This window comes from Ranitomeya imitator, chromosome 7, assembly GCF_032444005.1.
Source record: "Ranitomeya imitator isolate aRanImi1 chromosome 7, aRanImi1.pri, whole genome shotgun sequence".
Taxonomy (NCBI): Eukaryota; Metazoa; Chordata; class Amphibia; order Anura; family Dendrobatidae; genus Ranitomeya; species Ranitomeya imitator.
The window spans coordinates 84565400-84585289 of record NC_091288.1 but is presented as its reverse complement, the minus strand read 5'-3'; the positions used below and the strand labels follow the sequence as shown (position 1 = coordinate 84585289).

The following is a 19890-nucleotide window of genomic DNA, read 5'->3' as shown; positions in this document are numbered from 1 at the left end:
TATGTAGTTTTTTGGTATATATATTTTCATATGTTTTCACTTTATTGTGCACTTTACTTATTTACTTTGCACTTTATTAGTATTGTTGTCTCTCCTTATTTATTTCAGGTGACAATGAGGTCTCTATGCAATAATTAAGACCTATATTCATTTTTAGGTGTGAGATGCATGCCGCTCTGTGATTGATCACTCTGCTGCGTTCTCATTTTCTCTTTCTAATTTAGTGCCCTATCTTTTGATGGGGCACTGGTTGGGATTTTTCCTTTTACTACAGCAGCATCTAAAGGGGTTGTCCTATAGGAGCGCTATGTTTCTTCACTTATTTATTATTTCAATCTGGCGATTGTATGCCCTTACCAAAGATGTAGTTCTGAGGTCCATCCAGCAGTAAATATGGTGTCCGGTGCCCAGAGCGCACCTTTCAGCGGTGCATCGCCAAAGGCTTCTGCAAGTTCCGGTGCCACTGATTAATGACTTCACGCGGGATTTCCCGCTCGGTGATGCTGGGGCTGGAGGCAGGAAGTGCTTCGGCCGCGGGACGCGACGCTCTGAGCGTGCACCGCACAACAACACCGGCTTAATGTACTCCCCTATATAATGAGCATTAATGGCACACAGTGAGTTACAGCCCCCCGAGGAAGCCAACGCGAAACGCGCGTTGGGGCTGCATCGCTCAGGCTCTAACAGTGGAGACTTATGGGTAAGGACTATAGCGTGGCCATTTATAAGATTTTTAATCTCTTATTATGATTAGGTCTGTTACTTAAATCACCCAGTCTATGACTGGCTAGATGTCCTTGCATTATTTGTACTTTTTTGCACATTGGCACTTTTGTAGGCCTGTCTTGCTATTCCAATTATTCAAATTGGTAGTAACATGATTGAGTGGATAGCAATATCTGCTCTTTAAGCCTTATATGCTAATACTCCTTTCCCATCCACTTATATATGTTGATCCTGGGCGTTACACCTGTGAAGTCAGGCTTTTTTCACTTTGTCTTAAATGTGACTGTTCTTATTGGTATATGTCATTATCTGTTTGTAGCTATATAATAAACTTATTTTTATTCAGAATATTGTACTCTCCTTTTGGTTCATTTGTATTTATTTCCTTCCCTTTCCTGCCTGAGTTAGTCTATTTTTGCCAATGTACATGTGGATTTCCTAAGACAACAGGAAATATGAGTGTAGGAAAGTCCGGGTGGTGAGTGGGTAAATTGCAATATTTCTCTTTTTTATTTTTAAAATGGATAATAATATGGATAAATCCAATAGTTTTCTGAAAAAAAATGCAATTAAACAAAAAAAAAACTTAATTCAAACAATAGGTCATTGTCTGATAACATATTCCTTTGAAATAATTTTTTTTTAAATTTCAGCTCTTGATTGTGGAGATATTAGCAATCAAAGTATTTGGCACCCAGTGAGTTAACGTTTGTTTAGCTCAAGAGTGTATTATCAGACAGTTTTCACTGGGGGCGTGTAATTCTTTTCCCTCTATGATGCAGACCAATCATAAACAGGCAGCAACACACTGTAGCAGAAACAGAGCATACCTCCACAATGTCTCAAAGCATGTTTTTCAGTGTGTGAGATGTGAAGGTACCTTCACACATAACGATTTTGTTAACGATATTATTGCTTTTTGTGACATAGCAACGATATCGTTAACGAAATCGTTATGCGTGACAGCGACCAACGATCAGGCCCCTGCTGGGAGATCGTTGGTCGCTGGGAATGATCAGGACCTTTTTTTGGTCGCTGATCACCCGCGGTCATTGCTGAATCGGCGTGTGTGATGCCAATCCAGCGATGTGTTCACTGGTAACCAGGGTAAATATTGGGTTACTAAGCGTAGGGCCGCGCTTAGTAACCTGATATTTACCCTGGTTACCATTGTAAAAGTAAAAAAAAAAAAAAACAGTACATACTCACATTCCGATGTCTGTCACGTCCCGCGGCGTCAGCTTCCCGCACTGACTGTGTTAGCGCTGGCCGGCGGCTGTGTCATGACGTCACCGCTGTGCTCTGCTTTACGGCCGGCCGGCGCTGACACAGTCAGTGCGGGAAGCTGACGTCGGGGGACGTGACAGACATCGGAATGTGAGTATGTACTGTTTTTTTTTAACTTTTACAATGGTAACCAGGGTAAATATCGGGTTACTAAGCGCGGCCCTGCGCTTAGTAACCTGATATTTACCCTGGTTACCCGGGGACTTCGGCATCGTTGAAGACGATGCCCAAAGTCTTTCCCATGATCGTTGGTCGCTGGAGAGAGCTGTCTGTGTGACAGCTCCCCAGCGACCACACAACGACTTACCAACGATCACGGCCAGGTCGTATCGCTGGTCGTGATCGTTGGTAAGTCGTTTAGTGTAACGGTACCTTAAGGCTATAGCTGTGATCTCCTTCTCTAATCTGATTTGAAAGTGCTGTTAGATTAGCACACAGATGACTCACACCTTTCATATAAGGTCATTGTGGGGGGAAGTGGCAGAGCTGAGAAGTGCTGAGAGGAGGAGAGTTGATAGCAGAGTTTGTAATGTGACACAGTTAAACTCAGCTGTGCTGCCCCTCTCCCCAAAGAGACTTTATCTGAAAGTTTGAGTCACCTGTGCTCTAATCTCCCAGCATTTTAACCCCTTTCTGCCAGCTGACGTACTATTCCGTCAGTTGGCAGATCCCCTGCTTTGAGGTGGGCTCTGAAAACAATATTATATCATGTGTCCGGTTCAACATGAAAGTTTAACCCCTTACTGTGCTACTGTGGTTAGTTCTGTATTGTATAGCACAATTATTTTTTATTTTGCTCTTTCGTCGACGGTGGTGTTTCGCTTTTGGACTGTTATCGATGTTTTGTAGGATTTTTAATATGAATGAATAACTTTAGGAATCTTTATTGGTGTAGCTGGATCCATCTCTATTTCTTTTATGACTTTTATATGCCCCAATAGGACTTGCACACAGGAAACACACCACAGTGTAATATTTTATCAGTTTTTATTGTGGCAATAATTTTTTTTTGTCTTCCACAGCTGGATTTCGGAAAAGCATGCGCCTTTGCCGCAGAAATTCCCACAACATCCAATTTTCCTGTTACTCTAGATGTCCAAGTAGCTGTTACCACACTTTAGCTGCCCCTTATGAAGAGGTTGTAAGATATCAGAGAAGACCTTGTGACCGTCATAGACTTATTGTTCTAATGGGTTAGTCCATCTAGTTCAGAGACTGCAGAACTGAATGTGTGTATGAGTGTGCAAATATGTATATATATATATATATATATATATATTTATACTTTATACATATAATAGTGAAATGCACTGATTTTTGTCATAGATATGATGTGTGTACATATGTACCATATATATCATAAGTTTGATCAATTCTGCGCACGTTCCTATTTTTGTGGTGGCAGAATATGATCCCAATAGATGTGGAATAGTGGGATATTATTTGTTCATTACTTTACTTTTATAACAAGTTTCTTTTTTTGCAGGACCATCCGGAGTTGGTGTTAATGAATTAAGAAAACAACTTATTAGGCTAAATCCCAACATCTTTTATAGCCCAGTGCCACGTAAGTGCTAATATTCTCAATCTAGTAAATACATATATTAGGACACTGGAAATATTAATGAATTGATATAGATATATATATATATATATATAAACATTTACAAAAATATATAAGTTTCCATTCTATAAATATCTTTGCAGTTTTACCAATGACACCTATCAAAGTTCCTTGCTGTAAAACCTGTAAAAAAAAAAGGAGATTTAGAAGGTCATACCTGGTAAACCAGCCTGTCAGTAGCTGACATCGGGGGAAGCGCACATTGACTTAAATCAGATCTCTGTGATGGTTATAGGCAACAGGAATTGTAGAACTATGGCTAGGTGAAAAAAGGAAATTAGGAGAATGCTCTATATAAAGATATATTATAAGATTGATCAGCAAGTCTATTAAACGTGACAAAATTCGGACAACACTCGGATGACATCTATGTTATATCTTAGTGCTGTCGGTTTTTCACTGACTGTTTGATAGGAGAAGCTTGACGAACCTCCATCAGGTTTTTTTTCCTAACAAGACAAACTGATGAAACCCTGATGGTAAAAACTGACACTCTGACCAAATATTGACTATGTGTATACCGCGTCTTTTAGATGCAGGTGCAGCCACCGGAGTTTTTGCTCACTAAGCCACTTCAGGAAAATGCCAGAAGCAGTTTTGTTGTTGTATTCATGGTGGCTCCTTTCCCGGCATATTTTTGCTATATCTTCTATTAAGAGAGTGGGTGGTCCACAATGAAACATCTCAAAGAATGAACATGATACTTCTTTTCACCGCTCCAGGTTTTCCAAACCCTGAAGTGACTTGAACATGTGCACGGAAATTGTCTGAAAAAGACGCTGTGTGCACTTAGCCACTGATCAAAATCTGATTCAAATCACGGATGGAAATCATCATTTTTTGCATATGAGAGAAATCACAGACGTCTGAATGAGCCTTAACATAAAAACTTTTAGGTCATTTTCTAATGATGCATTACTTTTAAATGAAAAGGACTGAGCTGGACTATCAGACAGAGGCACTACAAAATGTACAGATTTGTATTTCTTAAGCAGTAAATGGGGCTCTTAATCAGCTTATTGGTAAAGGTGTCAGGAGTCAGCTTCCCACTCACCTGATACTGATGGCTTATTGCAGAGGTGGGGAACCTGCACTTGGTTCTAAACGTCTCTTACTCTGGCCTCAGGACAGATTCCCAGGATCACAGTGTTTCGGCTGCCGGCCCCATTTTGTCAGCCTCTGGCCCTTTAACTCTTCCTTTGTCTGCAAGCATGCAAAAGCATAGCTCACTACTGAACGTTGCTGCACACGCAATGCTGGATTACAACTTGATGTTGGTTGGTGCCAGAGTCAGGACGGTCTTTGTGGGCAAAGTCAGCATGTACTGCGCTCCTGTCCAGCTTTTATGATGAAGGCAGCAGTCGCAGTGTCTAATATGCGATGTATGTGATACGTGATTTGTCCCAGTGTAGCCTATGTGATATATACAACAGTTTTGGTGTATTTTATATGATGCACAAGCTGAAGAGCCCGGCGATGCCCTGGCATAGTAACTAAATTATAACAAATTGTAATGATTATCCTCCATCCCATAGTCCCGTGCCCATATACCCATCAAACACTCTCTTTGACAACTTAAAATCTGGCTTCCATCCCCACCATTCCACTGAGACTGCCCAGACCAAACTTACAAAAGACTTCCAGCCAAATCTAACAGACAATTCTCTGTACTCCTCCTTCTAGACCTGTCCTCTGCCTTAGACACAGTTGACCACTGCCTCCTACTACAGATCCTCTCTTCCCTTGGTGTCAAAACCTTGCCCTATCCTGGATTTCCTCACCAACCGCACATTTAGCATTTCCTACTTCCATACTACCTCTTCATCTCGCCCCTTCTCTGTTGGAGTCCCTCAAGGCTCTGTCTTAAGACCCCTTCTCTTCTCAATCTATACCCTTGGCCTGGGAAAACTCATAAAATCCTATGGCTTCCAGTACCATCTATATGCCGATGACACTCAGATCTACCTCTCTGGCCCAGAGGTCACCTCTCTGCTTTCCAGAATCCCAGAGTGTCTATCAGCCATATCCTCCTTCTTCACCTCTCACTTCCTAAAACTCAATGTGGACAAATCTGAACTAATTATCTTTCCTCCGTCTCGCATATCTTCCCTACCTGATCTATCTATCACAATAAATTAATTCGTACTTTCCTGTGTCCCTGTAATCCGCTGACTCGGAGTAACCCTTGACTCTACCCTGTCCTTTAGACCGCATATCCAAGCTCTCGCCACCTCCTGTCGCCTCCAGCTCAAAAATATTTCCAGAATCTGTTCTTTCCTTAACCCTCACTCTACCAAAGTGCTTGTGCATGCCCTAATCATCTCCCGCCTTGACTACTGCAAAATCCTCCTCTGTGGCCTACCTTCTAACACTCTCGCACCCCTCCAGTCCATCTTTAACTCTGCTGCCTGACTAATTAATCTCTCTCCTAGCTACACTCCTGCTTCCACTCTTTGCAAATCCCTTCACTGACTTCCAATTTCCCAGATTATCCAGTTTAAACTACTAACACTGACCTACAAAGCCATCCGTAACCTTTCTCCTTCTTATATTTCCAAACTGATCTCTCAATATCTTCCCTCACATAATCTCCGATTCTCCCAAGACCTCCTTCTCTCCTCCACACTTATTCGCTCCTCACCCAATCGCCTCCAAGACTTCTCCCGAATATCCCCCATCATCTGGAATTCTGTTCCCCAATACGTCCGGTTCCACCACATTTGGATCCTTCAAACGGAACCTGAAAACCCATTGCTTCAAAGAAGCTTACAACCTGTAATGACCACATGGCCACCTCAACACCATCGGAGCTACTGCAACCCCCGATCTACTGTCTCAATCCCCATAATCCTGTAGAATGTAAGCCCGCAAGGGCAGAGTCCTCTTCCCTCTGTATCAGTCTGTTATTGTTAGTTTGTTTACTGTAAGTGATATTTGTAATTTGATGTAACCCCATCTAATGTACAGCACCATGGAATTAATGGTGCTATATAAATAATAATAATCTTCCATCCCATAGTCCCGTGCCCATATACCCATCATACACATCCTCCATCCCATAGCCCCGTGCCCATATACTCATCACACATCCTCCATCCCATAGTCCCGTGCCCATATTCCCATCATACATATCCTCCATTCCATAGTCCCGTGCCCATATTCCCATCATGCATATCCTCATCCCATAGTACTGTGCCCATATACCCATCACACATCCTCCATCCCATAGTTCCGTACCCATATAACCATTATGACATCATCTTTGCCATGGCAACCATTATGACATAATTGTCGCCATGGCAACCTATTATGACATCATCGTCACCATGGCAACCATTATGACATAACCATCACCATTGCAACCTATTATGACATCGTCGCCATGGCAACTATTATGACATAACTGTCACCATTGCAACCTATTATTACATCATCGTTGCCATGGCAAGCTTTATGACATCATCGTTGCCATGGCAACCATTATATCATCGTCGCCATTTCAACCATTATGACATCATCATCGATACACACATACATACACACATACACTCGTTTTTATATAGATATATAGCAGTCGGAGTGTCTCCTATGTGATGTATGCAGCAGTCTCAGTGAATCCCATGGAATGTATATTGTTATGAAGGCAATCCAGTGACACAGTGTGCCAGAAATCAGAGCACATACAGTGATCTGACAAAACCCAAAAACAATAGAACGAGCTCTGAGACGTGGAATCTCTGTAGACCGCAATACCTGAACCTATCCTAAACACAACTAAAGGTGGCTGTGGATTGCGCCTGACACTACCTATGCAACTCGGCACAGCCTGAGGAGCTGACTAGCCTGAAGATAGAAAAACAAGCCTGACTTGCCTCAGAGAAATACCCCAAAGGAAAAGGCAGCCCCCCACATATAATGACTGTTAGCAAGATGAAAAGACAAACGTAGGGATGAAATAGATTCAGCAAAGTGAGGCCCGATATTCTAGACAGAGCGAGGATAGCAAAGAGAACTTTGCAGTCTACAAAAAACCCTAAAGCAAAAAACCACGCAAAGGGGGCAAAAAGACCCACCGTGCCGAACTAACGGCACGGCGGTACACCCTTTGCGTCTCAGAGCTTCCAGCAAAACGAATTGACAAGCTGGACAGAAAAAGTAGCAACAAAAGCAAAGAAGCACTTAACTAAGCAGAGCAGCAGGCCACAGGAAAGATCCAGAAGCTCAGATCCAACACTGGAACATTGATCAGGAGCCAGGAAGACAGAATCAGGCGGAGTTAAATAACAAAGCAGCCAACGAGCTCACCAGAACACCTGAGGGAGGAAGCTCAGAAGCCGCAGTACCACTTGTGACCACAGGAGTGAATTCAGCCACAGAATTCACAACAGTACCCCCCCCCCCCCTTGAGGAGGGGTCACCGAACCCTCACTAGAGCCCCCAGGCCGACCAGGATGAGCCACATGAAAGGCACGAACAAGATCTGGAGCATGGACATCAGAGGCAAAAACCCAGGAATTATCTTCCTGAGCATAACCCTTCCATTTAACCAGATACTGGAGTTTCCGTCTAGAAACACGAGAATCCAAAATTTTCTCCACGATATACTCCAATTCCCCCTCCACCAAAACCGGGGCAGGAGGCTCAACCGAAGGAACCATAGGTGCCACGTATCTCCGCAACAACGACCTATGGAATACATTATGTATGGAAAAGGAGTCTGGGAGGGTCAGACGAAACGACACAGGATTGAGAATCTCAGAAATCCTATACGGACCAATAAAACGAGGTTTAAATTTAGGAGAGGAAACCTTCATAGGAATATGACGAGAAGATAACCAAACCAGATCCCCAACACGAAGTTGGGGACCCACACGGCGTCTGCGATTAGCGAAAAGTTGTGCCTTCTCCTGGGACAAGGTCAAATTGTCCACTACCTGAGTCCAGATCTGCTGCAACCTGTCCACCACAGAATCCACACCAGGACAGTCCGAAGACTCAACCTGTCCTGAAGAGAAACGAGGATGGAACCCAGAATTGCAGAAAAATGGAGAGACCAAGGTAGCTGAGCTGGCCCGATTATTAAGGGCGAACTCAGCCAACGGCAAAAAGGACACCCAATCATCCTGGTCTGCAGAAACAAAACATCTCAGATATGTTTCCAAGGTCTGATTGGTTCGTTCGGTCTGGCCATTAGTCTGAGGATGGAAAGCCGAGGAAAAAGATAGGTCAATGCCCATCCTACCACAAAAGGCTCGCCAAAACCTAGAAACAAACTGGGAACCTCTGTCAGAAACAATATTCTCAGGAATGCCATGCAAACGAACCACATGCTGGAAGAACAAAGGCACCAAATCAGAGGAGGAAGGCAATTTAACCAAGGGCACCAGATGGACCATTTTAGAAAAGCGATCACAGACCACCCAAATGACTGACATCTTTTGAGAAACGGGAAGGTCAGAAATGAAATCCATCGAAATATGTGTCCAAGGCCTCTTTGGGACCGGCAAGGGCAAAAGCAACCCACTGGCACGTGAACAGCAGGGCTTAGCCCTAGCACAAATCCCACAGGACTGCACAAAAGTACGTACATCCCGTGACAGAGATGGCCACCAGAAGGATCTAGCCACTAACTCTCTGGTACCAAAGATTCCAGGATGACCAGCCAACACCGTACAATGAAGTTCAGAGATAACTTTACTAGTCCACCTATCAGCGACGAACAGTTTCTCCACCGGACAACGATCAGGTTTATTCGCCTGAAATTTTTGCAACACTCGCCGCAAATCAGGGGAGATGGCAGACACAATGACTCCTTCCTTGAGGATACTCGCCGGCTCAGATGAACCCGGAGAGTCGGGCACAAAACTCCTAGACAGAGCATCCGCCTTCACATTTTTAGAGCCCGGAAGGTACGAAATCACAAAATCGAAGTGGGCAAAAAATAACGACCAACGGGCCTGTCTAGGATTCAATCGCTTGGCAGACTCGAGATAAGTAAGATTCTTATGATCAGTCAATACCACCACGCGATGCTTAGCTCCTTCAAGCCAATAACGCCATTCCTCGAATGCCCACTTCATGGCCAGCAACTCTCGGTTGCCCACATCATAATTACGCTCAGCAGCCGAAAACTTCCTGGAAAAGAAAGCACATGGTTTCAACACTGAGCAACCAGAACCTCTCTGTGACAAAACCGCCCCTGCTCCAATCTCAGAAGCATCAACCTCGACCTGGAACGGAAGAGAAACATCTGGTTGACACAACACAGGGGCAGAAGAAAAACGACGCTTCAACTCCTGAAAAGCATCCACAGCAGCAGAAGACCAATTAACCAAATCAGCACCCTTCTTGGTCAAATCGGTCAATGGTTTGGCAATGCTAGAAAAATTACAGATGAAGCGACGATAAAAATTAGCAAAGCCCAGGAATTTTTGCAGACTTTTCAGAGAGGTCGGCTGAGTCCAATCCTGGATGGCTTGGACCTTAACTGGATCCATCTCGATAGTAGAAGGGGAAAAGATGAACCCCAAAAATGAAACTTTCTGCACACCGAAGAGACACTTTGATCCCTTCACAAACAAAGAATTAGCACGCAGGACCTGGAAAACCATTCTGACCTGCTTCACATGAGAGTCCCAATCATCTGAGAAGATCAAAATGTCATCCAAGTAAACAATCAGGAATTTATCCAGATACTCACGGAAGATGTCATGCATAAAAGACTGAAACACAGATGGAGCATTGGCAAGTCCGAACGGCATCACTAGATAGTCAAAATGACCCTCGGGCGTATTAAATGCAGTTTTCCATTCATCTCCTTGCCTGATTCTCACCAGATTATATGCACCACGAAGATCTATCTTAGTGAACCAACTAGCCCCCTTAATCCGAGCAAACAAGTCAGATAACAATGGCAAGGGATACTGAAATTTAACAGTGATCTTATTAAGAAGGCGGTAATCAATACACGGTCTCAGCGAACCATCCTTCTTAGCTACAAAAAAGAACCCTGCTCCCAGTGGTGATGACGATGGGCGAATATGTCCCTTCTCCAGGGATTCCTTCACATAACTGCGCATAGCGGCGTGTTCAGGCACGGATAAATTAAATAATCGACCTTTAGGGAATTTACTACCAGGAATCAAATTGATAGCACAATCACAATCCCTATGCGGAGGTAGGGCATCGGACTTGGGCTCTTCAAATACATCCTGATAATCAAACAAGAACTCTGGGACCTCAGAAGGAGTGGATGACGAAATAGACAAAAATGGAACATCACCATGTACCCCCTGACAACCCCAGCTGGATACCGACATAGAGTTCCAATCCAATACAGGATTATGGGTTTGCAGCCATGGCAACCCCAACACGACCACATCATGCAGATTGTGTAGCACCAGAAAACGAATAACTTCCTGATGTGCAGGAGCCATGCACATGGTCACCTGGGTCCAGTACTGAGGTTTATTCTTGGCCAAAGGTGTAGCATCAATTCCTCTCAACGGAATAGGACACCGCAAAGGCTCCAAGAAAAACCCACAACGTTTAGCATAATCCAAATCCATCAGATTCAGGGCAGCGCCTGAATCCACAAACGCCATGACAGAATACGATGACAAAGAGCATATCAAGGTAATGGACAGAAGGAATTTGGATTGTACAGTACCAATGACGGCAGACCTATCGAACCGCTTAGTGCGCTTAGGACAATCAGAGATAGCATGAGTGGAATCACCACAGTAGAAACACAGACCATTCAGACGTCTGTGTTCTTGCCGTTCTACTCTGGTCATAGTCCTATCGCACTGCATAGGCTCAGTGTAAGAACTCGGGAAGAAATCCGAGAGTGGACCCTCTGGGTCGTGACTCTAGAGCCCCCGGGGTCGAGCGGACCAGATGGAATCACCCCCTATACAGGGAGTGTTAGGAGCAGGACCTCGGGGGAATGGAGACACAACAGCTAGAGCCAAAGGGGCGACCCAAGATAAAGAAGGAAACCACAGGGCTACAGGGATGGCAGGGAATAATAGGAAAACAAGACTTAACTGAAAATGACTGGAACACGGAACGGCAGAACACAGCAGGAACACGGACTGGCAGGATACAGCAGGAACACGGACTGGCAGGATACAGCAGGAACACGGACTGGCAGGATACAGCAGGAACACGGACTGGCAGGATACAGCAGGAACACGGACTGGCAGGATACAGCAGGAACACGGACTGGCAGGATACAGCAGGAACACGGACAGGCAGGATACAGCAGGAACACGGACAGGCAAGACACAGCAGGAACACGGGCTGGCAGGACACTAAGACAAAGTAAAGACTGGGCTGAGAGAAGACACTGGAGCAGGGGAGCCTAGGGCATAGGGACACTGACGGCAGACAGTGCACCTACAAAGCAAAGGCATCTTACCTAGGGAGACGCCGGGAAGAAATACCCGATTGGCGCCGCCATGTTGGGGCGGAGCCACCGGGTCGCGACCTCCCAGAAGGCTCTGCGATGGAGGAGACGCGACCACGCATGCGCAGAGGGACCGGACGCCGTGAGCAGGAGAAGGAGGAAGCAGAGCGGCGCTGGACAGGATCGCGAGTGCGCCGAGGGATGGGAGAAGCCGGGTAAGTATGCGCAGCGTACGTAACACTCAGGTTTAATCTTAGACAATACCGCCAAATGGTGCACAGATTTACGCTCGCGCAAGCGTCGACCGATCTGAATGGCCAAAGACATAGACTCATTCAAACCAGCAGGCATAGGAAAACCCACCATGACATCTTTAAGAGCCTCAGAGAGACCCTTTCTGAACAAAGCTGCCAGCGCAGATTCATTCCACAGAGTGAGTACTGACCACTTCCTAAATTTCTGACAATATACTTCTATATCATCCTGACCCTGGCACAAAGCCAGCAAATTCCTCTCAGCCTGATCCACTGAATTAGGCTCATCGTAAAGTAATCCGAGCGCCAGGAAAAACGCATTGACATTACTCAATGCAGGGTCCCCTGGCGCAAGAGAAAATGCCCAGTCCTGAGGGTCGCCGCGCAAAAAAGAAATAATAATCAAAACCTGTTGAATAGGATTACCAGAAGAATGAGGTTTCAAGGCCAGAAATAGCTTACAATTATTTTTGAAATTAAGAAACTAAGTTCTATCACCAAAAAACAAATCAGGAATAGGAATTCTTGGCTCTAACATAGATTTCTGATCAATAGTATCTTGAATCCTTTGTACATTTGTAACGAGATTATCCATTGAAGAGCACAGACTCTGAATATCCATGTCCACACCTGTGTCCTGAAACACCCAAATGTCTAGGGGGAAAAAAAAAACTGAACACAGAGCTGAGAGAGAGAAAAAAAAAAAAAAAAAAAATGATGTCAGAACTTCCTTTTTCCCTCTATTGAGAATCATTAGGTTGGCTCCTGATACTGTTATGAAGGCAATCCAGTGACACAGTGTGCCAGAAATCAGAGCACATACAGTGATCTGACAAAACCCAAAAACAATAGAACTAGCTCTGAGACGTGGAATCTCTGTAGACCGCAATACCTGAACCTATCCTAAACACAACTAAAGGTGGCTGTGGATTGCGCCTGACACTACCTATGCAACTCGGCACAGCCTGAGGAGCTGACTAGCCTGAAGATAGAAAAACAAGCCTGACTTGCCTCAGAGAAATACCCCAAAGGAAAAGGCAGCCCCCCACATATAATGACTGTTAGCAAGATGAAAAGACAAACGTAGGGATGAAATAGATTCAGCAAAGTGAGGCCCGATATTCTAGACAGAGCGAGGATAGCAAAGAGAACTTTGCAGTCTACAAAAAACCCTAAAGCAAAAAACCACGCAAAGGGGGCAAAAAGACCCACCGTGCCGAACTAACGGCACGGCGGTACACCCTTTGCGTCTCAGAGCTTCCAGCAAAACGAATTGACAAGCTGGACAGAAAAAGTAGCAACAAAAGCAAAGAAGCACTTAACTAAGCAGAGCAGCAGGCCACAGGAAAGATCCAACACTGGAACATTGATCAGGAGCCAGGAAGACAGAATCAGGCGGAGTTAAATAACAAAGCAGCCAACGAGCTCACCAGAACACCTGAGGGAGGAAGCTCAGAAGCCGGTGTACCACTTGTGACCACAGGAGTGAATTCAGCCACAGAATTCACAACAGTATATACAGCAAACTTGGTGTCGCCTATGTCAGGGGTGTCAAACTGCATTCCTCGAGGGCTGCAAACAGGTCATGTTTTCAGGATTTCCTTGTACTGCACAGGTGATAATTTAATCACCTACACAAATAATGAGTTGGTGATTAAATTATCACCTGTGCAGTACAAGGAAATCCTGAATATATGACCTGTTTGCAGCCCTCGAGGAATGCAGTTTGACACCCCTGGCCTATGTGATGTATATATAGCAGTCTCAGTGTCTCCCATGTCATGTATTTACTGCAGTCTTATTTTCTTCTATGTTATGTATATACAGCAGTCATGGTGTTCCTATGTGATGTACAGTGGCATGTAAAAGTTTAGGCACCCCTGGTCAAAATTACTTTTATTGGGAACAGTTAAGCAAGTTGAAGATGAAATGATATCTAAAAAGTCTATAGTTAAAGATGACATATTTCCTTTGTATTTTAGGCAAAGAAAAAAAAAAAAAGTAATCTTTTACATTTTAAAAACTGTAAAAGGAAAATGGGCCGATGCAAAAATGTGGGCACGATGCATGGTTATTACCTAGTCACACCCCTTTTGAAACATTCACAGCTTGCAAACGCCTTTTGTAGCCAGCCAAGAGTCTTTCAGTTCTTGTTTGACCGATTTTCATCCATTCTGCCTTTGAAAATTCTTCCATTTCTGTGCGATTCCTGTGTATTCCTGAATGCAGTGCTATTTTGAAGACTAGCCACAGATTTTGAATGATGTTCAGATCAGGGGACTGTGAGGGCCATTGTTAAATGTTCAGCTTGCGCTTTTTGTGGTAGTCTGTTGTGGATTTTGATGTGTGTTTAGGATCATTATCCATTTGTAGAAACCATCCTCCTTTCATCTTCAGCTTTCTTTACAGATATTGTTATGTTTACATCAAGAATTTGTTGAGATTTCATTGAATCCATTCTTCCCTCTACCCGTGACATGTTCACCATGCCACCGGCTGCAACAAAACCCCAAAGCATGATTGATCCATTATCATGCTTAATGGCTGGCGAGATGTTATTTTCCTGAAATTCTGTGCCCTTTTTTCTTCACACATATATTTCATCATTGTGTTTAAATAGTTCTATTTTAACCTCATTGGTATATAAGACTTGTCTCCAAAATGCATCAGGCTTGTTTAGATGTTATTTTGCATACTTCTGATGCTGAATTTTATGGTGAAGATGCAGGAGAAGTTTTCTTCTGATGACTCTTCCATAGAGGGCTGATCCCTCTTCGTCAGGGGATCAGCCCGGTTCGCCGGGCGATACGCGTGGGGCATCACGTCACCAGGTGGTATACATTTGGGAGGTCTCTCCTGTTTACATGCTGTGTCTCAGTTGTACCATTTTGTATAGGCTGCCCTGTATATGTCCTTTTTGGCTAGTTGCTGCTTTTTTCTCTGGACGTTGTTGTGCGTTTATTATTATTTCTTGCTCGTTTTTGGTCTGTGGTTGCGGCCATACGAGCTAAATTCCAGCACTGTCCTTTTGACATTATAGATTTTTGCGCAACACCCCATGAGCCTACAGTCTTTGTTGGGTTAGCTCATTATACTGAGTCACTATATGCATTCCCTGTGTGTTCATGATGTTGTTTTCATGTTTTTAATTATGTTTTTATTATTCATGTTGTATGTTTTGATCCGTGAATAAAATCAGTCTATGTTTATCTTTTGTTATCTATTTATTTGATGGTGTGCAGCTCTTGTGCATCATTAAAAACGTCATCTCGGCACGCAAAAAATAAGCCCTCAACCGACCCCAGATCACGAAAAATGGAGACGCTACGAGTATCGGAAAATGGCGCAATTTTTTATTTTTTTTTTTAGCAAAGTTTGGAATTTTTTTTCACCACTTAGATAAAAAATAACCTAGTCATGTTAGGTGTCTATGAACTCGTACTGACCTGTAGAATCATAATGTCAAGTCAGTTTCAGCATTTAGTGAACCTAGCAAAAAAGCCAAACAAAAAACTGGGATTGCACTTTTTTTGCAATTTCACCGCACTTGGAATTTTTTTCCTGTTTTCTAGTACACGACATGCTAAAACCAATGATGTCGTTCAAAAGTACAACTCGTCCCGCAAAAAATAAGCCCTCACATGGCCAAATTGACGGAAAAATAAAAAAGTTATGGCTCTGGGAAGGAGGGGAGTGAAAAACGAACACGGAAAAATGAAAAATCCCATGGTCATGAAGGGGTTAATGTTAAATATAGGGGGAAAAAACGCATGTTTTTTTTGCATTTTTTTACCGCAAAAACGCAAAAAAAAAAACGCAAATGTGAAACCAGCCTTATTCATACAGTCATGTGCAGACTACTTGTGTTATTAGTGAATGCATATGAATTTTTTACCTGGGGTTTTTCTGCATGTACAGCAATTCTATGGGGAAAGTCCACACATAACACTCAGCAGCATACATGCAAGAGAAATTGTCATGCTGGGGATTTGAAACACCACTAAAAACTCATGGGCATTTAACCTAAGGGCCTGAATTCATAATTTGTGTTTTAAGGGCCTGTATTCATAATTTGTGTTTTAAGTCACCGTTCTATTTTTTCTTGTAGTATTTGTTGATTGGTTTTGCGGCACATTCTTCAAAATCGCAAATGTTGTTTATGAATTATGATTAAATTACAAAATGTTCTTCATTTTTTTCTTTTACTTTTTTTGCATCTTTTTTGAGCAAAAAGTCACATATTTTGAAAACATGTTGCAAAATGTGCACAAAAATTTTAGACATACATAAAATCACTACGGGAAGGAGGAGCATTTCGGCAAAAAATTTATATATCAGCAGAAGAGATCTGGAAAACCCAATCCACAATGGTGAACAAAAAAGACAGGTGAATACATGAAATTGAATTTAAATAAACACAAATTAGAAGAATAAGGTGCAAATAAGGAACAGTAAAAAAGCACCAAAAATGTGACAAAAAAGGCACAAATGGATTAATGAATTGGGCCCATCATGCCCAATCATATTACATGTGGTAAATATTAACATAAAAAGGATCTTTATTTAAATCTGTCTCGTACTTTAACCCCTTAACAACCATCGATACGCCTTTTGACTGTGGCAGTTAAAGGGCCTTATTCTTCAGCGCTGCTTTTTAATGGCACTGAGAAATAAGTGTATAGTGCCCCCAAGGGTTGGAAAATCTCCAGGGTCTCGTCTACCGGGGGTAGCTGAGACCCTGTAGAACATGATTCTGGTCAGTTTTTACCATCCCCAGTCACATGATCGCCGTTATTTACCCAATATCGGCGATCACAAAAAAAAACCCGGTTTTCCATTTATTTCTCGCTCATCTGATATGATCTAGCATACCAGAGGAGAGAGAAATGGGGTCCCCCAATCCCTCCCGGTACGTCCGCCATCCTTGGACACTCCGACTTTGTCCCCTGGCCCTCCGGGCCATCTTCCTGTAAGAAAATGGTTGGCGCATGTGCAGCGCGACCGAAGAGATCTTCCAGCCAGTACTCAGCAACAATAGGAGATTTTTCCTATTGGTTAATTAAAAAAATAGTAAAAAATGGTAAAAAAAAAAATTAGCAACAAAAATAGTAGCTCAAACCCCTCTTTGTCATCCCCTTAAATAAAAATAGTAAAATGAAAAAAAGGTTTTTTTTCCATTCTTTACAGTTAGGGCTAGGTTTGGGGCTAAAGTTAGGATTTGGGCTAGGTTTGTGTTGGAGTTACGGTTGTGTTGGGGTTGTGGTTAGGGTTGTGTTTAGGGTTGTGGTTAGGGTTGTGGTTCTGGTTCAGGTTAGGATTAAGGTTAGGGCTGTGTTGGGGTTGGAGTTAGAATGGGGGGTTTCCACTGTTTAGGCACATCAGGGGGTCTCCAAACGCGACATGGTGCCCGCTATCGATTCCAGACAATTTTGCGTTCATTTTCTCCTGATACCATTGTGAAAATAAAAAAGTTTGGGTCTAAAGTAAATTTTTTGTGAAAAAAGTTAAATGTTAATTTTTTCCTTCCACGTTGCTTTAGTTCTCGTGGCGCACCTGAAGGGTTAATAAACTTTTTGACTGTGGTTTTGAGCACCTTGAGGGGTGCAGTTTTTAGAATGGTGTTACTTTTGGGTATTTTCTGTCATATTGACCCCCCAAACTCACTTAAAATGTGATGTGGTCCCTAAAAAAATGGTTTTGTAAATTTTGTTGGAAAAATTAGAAATCGTTGGTCAACTTTTAACCCTTATAACGTCCTAACAAAAAAAAAAGTTTCCAAAATTGTGCTGATTTAAAGTTGACATGTGGGAAATGTTATTTATTAACTATTTTGTGTGACACAACTCTGATTTAAGGGCACAAAAATAAAAAATTGCAAAATCTTCAACATTTTTGCCAAGTTTCCGTTTTTTTTTTATAAATAAACCCAAGTCATATCAAAGAAATGTTACAACTAACGTGAAGTACAATATGTGACGAAAAAACATGCTCAGAATAAGTGGAATCCGTTGAAGCGTTCCATAGCTATAACCTCATAAAGTGACAGTGGTCAGAATTGTAAAAATTGACTTGGTCATTAAGGTCAAAATTGACTCTGTCACTAAGGGGTTAAAAAGCTCTTACTGAAACCTGGATCCAGCACTCAGAAACCACCTCCGCTGCCACGCTCTCGTATGGTGGCTTTCATTTTTCACATACCCCCAGACCCGAGAACAGACATTATGGAGGTGTTGGTCTGCATCTTTCATCAAAATGTGCTTTTCAGGTCATACCTTCACTTATCTTCCCTTCTTTTGAGGTCCACACTGTCAGGCATTTCCGGCCTTTCTCCCTGCAAATGTCAGTTGTGTATCATCCTCCAGACCCCATCCACCGGTTCCTAAATCACTTTGCTACCTGGCTTCCACTTTCTATCCTGTAACACTCCCACTCTCATCAAGGAAGACGTTAACATCCCAACTCTCCCCATCGGCCACAGATCTTCTGTCTCTAACCTCCTCTCTCCGCCTTCCACAGCCAACTGACTCACACATAAAGTTCGGAATACACTGGCCCCGGTTTTCTCCCGGACCTGCACAGCGCATGATTTTACTAAGGCTACTTTCACACTAGCGTCGGATTCGGCCCGTCCATTGCGTCGGGCCGAGATTCCGACGCTTGCGTTTGATGCGCCGCACAACGGGTGCATTTCTCCGGCGCATCCGCTGCCCCATTATGAGGTGCGGGGAAATGGGGGCGGAGTTCCAGCCGAGCATGCACGGTCGGAAAAAGTGGTCCGTTGGCAGCAAAAAACGTTACATTTAACATTTTTTGCTCCCGGTGGTCCGCCACAACACGGCGCAACCGTCGCACGACGGTTGCGACGTGTGACAATACGTTGCAGTGCGTCGGTAATGTTACTCTATGGGGCAAAAATGCATCCTGCAAACAACTTTGCAGGATGCGTTTTTTCCCCTAAACGACGCATTGCGACGTATTAAAAAAAACTCCAGTGTGAAAGTAGCCTAACTCCCATCTTCCTCTTTCTGACCAGAACCTTCTTTTCTTCTCTCCAAAGAACTATTGCCCCACTCAGGAAACCCGTACTTGCCATGTTTACAGAAATCTATATGCCATCAATACCCAGCAATTAAGAACTTACATTCATCGTTGGCCCTAATCTTCTCCCTCTCATGTCCCAACTCAGCTTTGAAACATTATAATAAAACACTGGAAAGTATCAGTTCAAGAGTATGGGTTGCAACCAGGAACCTCAGCGCTAAAGATCAGGCCAATTAATTCAAAGTAAAAATTGATCATATACGACAGAAAATGTTTTCCCAATCCCCCAATATCATGGATCCTCTTCACTTTCACACTTCACCAAATTCAGTTTCTGTCTTTGAACCGGTCACAGAAGAGGAGGTTATCAGGCTCCTTCTCACCCTACTAACCGCACCAGTGACCCTATTCGCTCTCACCTAGTCTAGTCCCACTATCTGGCTGTCACTATCCACCTAATTAAAGTATTTACCCTTTCTGTTTCTTCCGGTATCTTTGGCTCCTCCTTCGAACACATCATCATAACCCCTTTACTAAAAAAAAATCAC

General features: G+C 43.3%; 1 protein-coding gene across 1 annotated transcript in view; it reads left to right on the top strand.

Annotated features, from left to right (window-relative positions):
* MPP4 (MAGUK p55 scaffold protein 4) overlaps positions 1–19890 on the top strand; it is a 149578-nt gene that overhangs the window by 106727 nt on the left and 22961 nt on the right. Inside the window, exons 16-17 of the mRNA XM_069733562.1 lie at positions 3036–3206; positions 3500–3580. Of these exons, the coding sequence (XP_069589663.1) occupies positions 3036–3206; positions 3500–3580 (252 nt within the window). The remainder of the gene's footprint in view (positions 1–3035; positions 3207–3499; positions 3581–19890) is intronic.